We start from the raw sequence: 8,566 nt of genomic DNA, 5'->3' as shown, positions 1-8,566 counted from the left end.
CAGTAAACCTTAGCCTTGCTATTGAGAAAGGCCGCCGTAGGCAGACCTGGCTCTCAAGAGAAGACAGGCTATGTGCACACTGCCCACAAAATCAGGTGGAAACTGAGCTGCACTTCCTAACCTCCTGCCAAATGTATGACCATATTAAAGACACATATTTGCCTCAGATTACACAGATTCACAAAGAATTTGAAAAACAAACTCAATTTTGATCAACTCCCATATCTACTGGGTGAAATACCACAGTGTGTCATCACAGCAGCAATATTTGTGACCTATTGCCACAAGAAAAGGCCAACCAGTGAAGAACAAACACCATTGTAAATACAACCCATATTTATGTTTATTTATTTTCCCTTTTGTACTTTAACTCTTTGCACATTGTTACAACACTATATATAGACATAATATGACATTTGAAATGTCTGTATTCTTTCGGAACTTCTGTGAGTGTCATGTTTACTGTTAATTTGTCATTTCACTTTTGTTTATTATCTAATTCACTTGCTTTGTCAATGTCAACATATGTTTCCCATGCCAAAAAGCCCTTAAATTGAATTGAATTGAATTGAATGAGAGAAAAAGAGTGTGTGAGAGAGAGAGAGAGAGAGAGAGAGAGAGAGCATGAGCGAGCGAGAGAGCTGGTCAGGGCAATTCAGAGATGCTTGGATGGTTTTTAGTGCTTTTAGTTTGCCCAATAGGTCACTTCTTCTGTGGGCATTACCACAGGGTGTCACACCCTAATCTGTTTCACCTGTCTTTGTGATTGTCACCACCCCCCTCCAGGTGTCGCCCATCTTCCCCATTATCCCCTGTGTATTTATACCTGTGTTCTCTGTTTGTCTGTTGCCAGTTCGGCTCGTTTGTCAAGTCAACCAGGGGTTTTTCTCAGCTCTTGCTTTTCCCAGTCAAGCTTTTTCCTCGCCCTCCTGGTTTTGACCCTTGCCTTGCCTTGCCTGTCCTGACCATGAGCCTGCCTGCCTGACCACCCTGCCTGAGCCTGCCTGCCGACCTGTACCTTTGCCCCACCTCTGGTTTATTGACCTCTGCCTATCCTGAGCCTGCCTGCCAACCTGTACCTTTGCCCCACCTCTGGATTATTGACCTCTGCCTAGCCTGAGCCTGCCTGCCGTCCGGTACCGTTGCCCCACCTCTGGTTTACTGACCCCTGCCTGCCTTGACCTGTCTATTGCCTGCCCCTGTTGGATTATTAAACCATTGTTAATTCGAAGTTGTCTGCATCTGGGTCTTACCTTCATACCTAATACAGGGTAATGGTACATGACTAAAATACCCAACCCCCTCCTCCAGAGGCATCACCCAGGATGGTTGTGTGTGTATGTTTTGGGGGAGGGGTGTCCCCAAGGCTATACTCACGCTTCAGTTGCATGTGTCCAGTCTGTTTTTGACAGAAATATCAGCTATACACATTTTGTTCACATTTAGTTTCCACCATTTCAATTTTCAAATAATGTTCTGCTGTTGAATCATAGCAGACTCAAAAGCCAAACATACAGAAGCAGATTATTACGTTGTACCCTTGAACCAGGGATAAAAGAACCATGTCAGGCTTCTTCGAAGACAAAACTCACAATGAGCTACAATATATCATCGATTCTACGTTCTTTCACAGTAAGAACATTGAAGCAAGCTTTGTTGAGCCAACACCACTTTCATATCATTGAAAGACACACAATGATTAACTGCAATTTAGCCTACATCATAGCTCAAAGTGAAGTTGAAATACACTGCATCAATATACTTTTCTATTTACCAAACCTCAAGTTACTAAGCTGCAATCATACTTAGGGCAGCTACAGTATGTGTCAGCAATCACAGTATAGCAGAGCATTTAGTGAAGAGATTTCACTGCAGGTGGATGTGCTGCAGTAATGTAATAACCCTCCCTGTCAACATTCTAATGGGCAAATGATGTCTTTCTGAGCTTATGATTAAAATTGAGCACTTAATGTAGACTAAATTACAACATCCCTCAGCAATTTGATCAATTATGCTCTGGTACCATTAGACTGATCTGTCTTGTCCTAGTACGTGTGTATCACCCATTATCAATATCTCAGTCTGCCCAAAGGTAAGAGGTAATCTATATCTGTGAATGGCTCTTAACGCTCAAGTTATTCTATATGGCTCACGTTTTACTGAAACATTTTCAATAACTTCAACCAACCAAGTATATACAGTACTCATCATAATGCTTAGTTAAAGAAGGATATTTCACCCAGACTCCTCTACAGAAGTTAGATAAGAGCTTGATGAGTTGGCAGTGCTGCTAGGGCCCTAGAGTGTCCCTCATCACAGGGAGTGTGGTTGTGCTATTGAGGGTGAAGCCGTCACCTTCATATGTTAATGCCTCATAAACATTCACAACTTATAGATGTTGCTTTTCCCCTTATGGCCCACCAAACCTGTACTCCACAAAAAACTCAGACATCTGAGAATATGATGAACAAAGGCAAGCTTTATTCAGAACCAAAGAGAAGACGTATGGACAGAAGAAAATTCAGTGTCCATTCAAATTAAGAATTCCCCTCCAAAATTTACAGTCAAAAATAAAACGACAACATTGAGCAATACAGTATTTCATTAATAAATTAAGTTGAAGCCATTTTACTTAACACAAACACTGTGTTTTGCTCCAACAACATTATTTTTGGAGCTTTACAAATGGCATATAAAGCAGGATATGTACAACCAGACATGGTCTGTTCTTAGCAAAGGAGTGGGAGCAGAAACTGTAACATTATGGCGGCTGTATATTCAGTTTTCCTGAACAGTGTTTCACTCACTCCAGGCAGATTTGGAGCTTATTCACTCACTGCTGGGAACTCAGGTTATAAAAGATACTCAAATTGCTTTTTTTGTTCTGACACAAGCCACTGAGCTGCCACTGAGTTCGGAGGCTTCAAATTCGTTTTTCAGATGTTTTTCAGATGTTTTTCAGCAGTGCACTACTAACTGAAATGTCCAGCCGTCACCTTAGCAGTGGTCTCATGCTACAAATGAAAGGTGAGACGCACAGTTGGAGAGCCCTCTTTCTTTTCTCTCAGAGCCAGAAACTGCACCCATCATCACAATTCTGCTGACTTCTGCCCCTGCTCACACTGTTGCTAAGCAACACCTTAAATTCCAGTGTTCTGTAAGTCCAAACAACTCAGAGCCCCTGTCTGTGCAAATCATGAAGTCCTCTATTAGCCGGGTCGTAGACAGCTCCTAATACAAGATGACTTCAGTGAGTACAACAACAATGACAAAAAAAGCAACTACAATTCAAAAAGGACTGGGCAGAAAGCAGATTACAAATTTGAAGAAAACTGAAAAATATAAATCACCTTATACTTAGAAGATGTCAATGCAAAACAAATTGAAAAATAACTTACTTCAGACAGGACCAGCCTGTTAGTTGTTTCAGCTTAAATTCACCCATCCCACCCATGCCCAACCCTCACTACCCTCCCGGACCCTTTACCCCATCTGCATTTCTTACGCTCTCCACTAAGTATGAATGAGAGACCCATCTTTGTAAAGGCCTTGACCCTGTACTCTCATCTATAATGGCCAGCCACACTACAAGAAGGACAACTCCAGAGAGTCATCTCAGGTGACCAATTGTGGAACATGAAGGAGACTTATTTTTCAGTGTCTGAATCAGAGAGGTGTGGGGGGCTGCCATAATCGACATCCACGTCTTCAGCGCTCGAGGAACATGGGGTTAACTGCCTTGCTCAGAACTACAGATTTTTACCTTGTCAGCTCAGGGATTCAATCTAGCAACCTTTCGGTTACTGGCCCAACGCTCTAACCACTGGGCTACCTGCCGCCCCGAGTTGTGTATGGGTCTGTGTGCGTGTGTGTGTGTGTTTTTGGGGGGGTGATCATGAAGAGGACCAGTATATCCTATACAGAGTAAACCCTGTTTTTTTAAAGTGGGGCGTCAGTGGGGGTGGGGACTGGGGAGGACATTGGGGGAGGCCAGAGGGGTTCAAAAGAAACCCCTTCCTTCCCCCTTACTTATGATTCCCTTGCCCCTCTACCACCTTGCACCCCCTTTCGCCCACTGGACTGTTCAATGGAGTGCATCTCTGGCCACCCCAATCTGGGTTCTTCCCCCTCCCTCACATGATGGAGCAGCCCTTAGCCTTGTCCTTGCCGAAGGTGGAGGAGAGGAGGTCAGACTTGCTGGGCAGGAAAAGGAGTCTCTTAGAGAGACGTCGGGCAGGGCTGGTCTTGGTGGAGGGCTGTAGCTTGCTGATGCAGGCCAGGGCTGAAGTACGGAACACACTGTGGATGCTCTTCTCTGAAGTGAAGGCCGAACACTCCAAGTAGGCCTCCGCTCCTAGCTGCTTGGCCATGGAGGAACCCTGCAACAAGAAGGGGAAAGAACAGGAGTGAGACGAAGGAAGCGAGACACCAAAGAGAGAGAAAGAGAGAGATTGTAAATGTACATGAGAGAGAAAGAGACAGAGAGAAAGAGAGACAGAGCGAGAGAGAGAGAGAGAGAGAGAAAGAGAGAGAGAGAGAGAGAGAGAGAGAGAGAGAGAGAGAGAGAGAGAGAGAGAGAGAGAGAGAGAGAGAGAGAGAGAGAGAGAGAGAGAGAGAGAGAGAGAGAGAGAGAGAGAGAGAGAGAGAGAGAGAGAGAGCGAGAGAGAGAGAGAGAGAGAGAGAGAGAGAGAGAGAGAGAGTAATATGTAAGACTCACCTGCTCATGTGAGATGGGTGTCTGCTTCTGATTGGACAGCTCCATGAGCGTACACACATCTGTGCGCAGATCTGTTTTACAGCCTATCAGGAGGATGCGTGTGCTGGGGCAGAAATCCAAGATCTCTGTCTTCCACTGCAACAAAAAGGACATATGGCTGTCATGAGGTTGTTATAATGTATCATCACCACAGATGTAAAGTGCATGATGATTGTGATGATGGCAAAGATGAGGAGAAAGAAGAAATTGACAACAGCAATGATGATGATCACAATCACAATGGCCTTACCTTTTTCAGTGCACCATCAATTGAGTCTGGTCGGCTGATGTCGTAACAGAGGAGCACAGCGTCTGAGTCGCTGTAGCACAGGGGTCGGACGTTATCATAGTATGGAGAGCCTATAGGGTCAAACAGATCGGCTGGGGTCAGTCACAGGGCTTTCAATAGGACAGTAAATCAAATCACATTTTATTTGTCATATGCTTCGTAGACAACAGATGTAGACTAACAGTGAAACTTTCCAACAATGGAAAGTTAAAGATAAGATAAAATATTCAATCAAATATATAAATAGTGACACAATGAATAAATACACAGTGAAAAACAAATACATTTAACAAGTAAAAATAACATGGCTATATACAGGGAGTACCAGTACCGAGTCGATGTGCAAGGGTACAAAATAATTGGGGTAGCTATGTAGTGTACATATAGGTAGGGGTAAAGTGACTAGGCAACAGGATAGATAATAGACAGCAGCAGCAGCGTATGTGGTGAGTGTGAAAGTGTGTGTGTTGGGGTGTCAAGTATGTGTGAGTATCTGGGTAGAGTCCAGTGTGTGTGCATAGAGTTAGTGCAAAAAAGGGTCAATGCAGGAGTCCGGGTAGCCATTTGATTAGCTTTTTAGGAGTCTTGTTAAGAAGTCTTATGACTTGGGGATATAAGCTGTTCAGGGTCCTGTTGGTTCCAGACTTGATGCATTGTTGTGCGGTAGCAGAGAGAACAGTCTTTGGCTTGGATGGCTGAAGTCTTTGACAATTTTTTGGGCCTTCCTTTGACACCGCCTATAATACAAGTCCTTGATGGCAGTGAGCTCTGCCCCAGTGAAACACTGGGCCGTACGCACTACCCTCTGTAGCCCCTTGCAGTCGGTTTTCCAAGCAGTTGCCATACCAAGCGATGATTCAGCCAGTCAAGATGCTCTCGATGGTGCAGCTGTATAACGTTTTGAGGATCTGTGGGCACAAATCTTTTCAGCCTCCTGAAGAGGAAGAGGCAATGTTGTCCCTCTTCACGACTGTGTTGGTGTGTTTGGACAATGATAGATCCATAGTGTTGAGGGTCAGCGTGGCAGATGTGTTGTTGCCTACCCTCACCACCTGGGGTGGCCCGTCATGAAGTCCAGGATCCAGTTGCAGAGGGAGGTGTTCAGTCCCAGGGACCTTAGCTTAGTGATGAGCTTGGAGAGCACTATGGTGTTGAACTCTGAGCTGTAGTCAATGAACACCATTCTCACATAGGTGTTCCTTTTTTCCAAGTGGGAAAGGCCAGTGTGGAGTGCAATAGAGATTGCATCATCTGTGGATTGGTTGGGGTGGTATGCGAATTGGAATGGGTCCAGGGTGTCTGGGATGACGGTGTTGATGTGAGCCATGTCTTTCAAAGAATTTCATGGCTACAGATGTGAGTGCTATGGGACGATAGTAATTTAGACAGGTTACCTTGGCGTTCTTGGCGTCCTCGTAATTCGTCTAGCCCTGCGGCCTTATAAATGTTAACCTGTTTAAAGGTCTTACTCACATCGGTTACAGAGAGCGTAGTACCAAGTGAATAAGAAACTAAATTAGTTCCATTAAGAATGATTTGTTGCAGCACAGGACACCATTCACTCCCCCTGGTAACTACGGCAAAAGCCTTGGTCAACAATGCTTGAATCCAATACTCTATTATACCCCTCCCACACACACACACACACACACTGTAAACTGTACACTCAAATGTTCTTCCTCCCTCACACTCAGATCTACAGTAAATCACTTCACTAAAGCACTGTGCCTTCCCACTTAGAAGAAGATTTCTCCAATAAATCCCATTAACACACAAACAGACAAACATACACAAACACGGACATACAGAAAGAGTAAGTGAGAGACACAGTACACAACTCTATCCCAGTCACACCCCTGTGTTTCGTAAACACTTTATATTGAACTATTGTTTGTGCAGAAATCCCACTTTAAATCAGAGAGATGTAACAAAGATCTCTGTATCAGGGGAGAATCATTGATTTATGTGTTTAGGGTGTGTTCTATGTGATGCATAACACATACTGTACTGTATGTAAAATGTCATTAACAATGACACCTAAACTAAAAAGTAAATGCTTCTCATGTTATAAATGGAAGACTATTGCTTAGAAAACCTTAATCTGGTTGTGTGTGCATGTGTGTGTGCATCAGTGTCAGTCGCTGCCATTTAAGATGAGGGAGGACGCACATTTTTTTATGAGCATGGCCTTATTTCTATTACAGCATATTGGATGACTGTCATTCATATTCCATTCACCGAGTTCAATGTAACTGTCACGTGTGCTCCCTCTCCGGCCTCTGGTCACCAGGCTGCTCATTAAGGCGCACACCTGTCACCATCTGTCACGTCCTGACCAGGTAAAGAGGTCATTTGCCATAGTAATATGGTCAGGGCGTGGCAGGGGGTTGTTTTGTGTGGGTTTTTGGGGTTTTCTGTTTCTATGTGGGAGTGTTCTAGTTTTCTATTTCGATGTGTTGTTTTTCCATGTTGGGCCAAGTATGGTTTCCAATCAGAGGCAGGTGTCTTTCGTTGTCTCTGATTGGAAGCCATGCTTAGGCAGCCTGTTTTCCTTTGGGGTTTGTGGGTAGTTGTTTTCCGTTTTAGTCGTAGTACCTGACGGGACTGTTGTTGGTCGTTTTTGTTGTTTTTTGGTTAAAGTGTCTTCATTAAAGATTAAGAATGAGCACTATCCACGCTGTGTCTTGGTCTCCTTTCAACGACCCCTGTGACACCATCGTGATGCGCACCTGCGCGTTATCAGACTCACCTGGACTCCATCACCTCCCTGATTACCTTCCCTATATGTCACTCCCTTTGGTTCCTTCCCCAGGCGTCATTGTTTCTGTTTCAGTTTCATGTCTGTGTGTTGTCCGTGTTTCTTGTTTTGTATTATGTTGCATTTATTTATTAAAACACTCACTTCCTGAACTTGCTTCCCGACTCTCAGCACACATCGTTACAGTAAGATCGATAGGTTTAGGCTACTACATGATACATACATTTCCCCTATACCCATCATGAGGTTGCTACCACCTAGCCTATGAATGAAAGTTTACAACGTAGGTGCACACAGGTCAAGAGAAAAATGTTAGTAATCAAGGTGACAGACAGTGACACATACAATAGCGCCTTGCACACTCTTGCCTGCATCTAGCTGATCTAGGGTGTAATCATTAGTCCAACAGATGCAAACGAGAGTTTCTATTCGACCATCTAAGGTATGTTTATCTCTGTTTCGTTCCATTTGCTTCCGTTTAAGAAACATTTTTCAACAAAATCGGCGGAATGACCACACCCCTAATCACCTGCAAACAAAGATCACTTTCAGAGCAGCCACATACAAACAGCATGCTCACTTTGCTAGTTGTATAATTTGTTCTCGCATATACGCTGTCCTCCTATCACCTTTTTCCTTCACTTGTGGAATTCATTGCAAAACACAAACACAAATAAACACAAAAACACAAATATTCCCATAACCGCTAACCGCTACACACAGCCTACATCATCGTCACCATATTAGCTAACGTCATAGCTAC

General features: G+C 43.9%; 1 protein-coding gene across 2 annotated transcripts in view; it reads right to left on the bottom strand.

Moving 5' to 3' along the window:
- Positions 1 to 2,459: 2,459 nt before the first annotated feature.
- LOC106566720 (rho-related GTP-binding protein Rho6-like) overlaps positions 2,460 to 8,566 on the bottom strand; it is a 30,513-nt gene continuing 24,406 nt past the window's right edge. For both annotated transcript variants that reach the window (XM_014135033.3, XM_014135032.3), the window contains 3 exons: positions 5,007 to 5,116; positions 4,718 to 4,852; positions 2,460 to 4,379 (listed from right to left, as the gene is read on the bottom strand). In XM_014135033.3, coding sequence (XP_013990508.1) covers positions 4,134 to 4,379; positions 4,718 to 4,852; positions 5,007 to 5,116 — 491 coding nt within the window. In that variant the 3' untranslated portion in view covers positions 2,460 to 4,133. The remainder of the gene's footprint in view (positions 4,380 to 4,717; positions 4,853 to 5,006; positions 5,117 to 8,566) is intronic.

Source organism: Salmo salar, chromosome 13 (genome assembly GCF_965601325.2).
Source record: "Salmo salar chromosome 13, fSalSal1, whole genome shotgun sequence".
Classification (NCBI taxonomy): Eukaryota; Metazoa; Chordata; class Actinopteri; order Salmoniformes; family Salmonidae; genus Salmo; species Salmo salar.
Note: the sequence above shows the minus strand (reverse complement) of the source record. Positions and strands in the feature narration are given on the sequence as shown.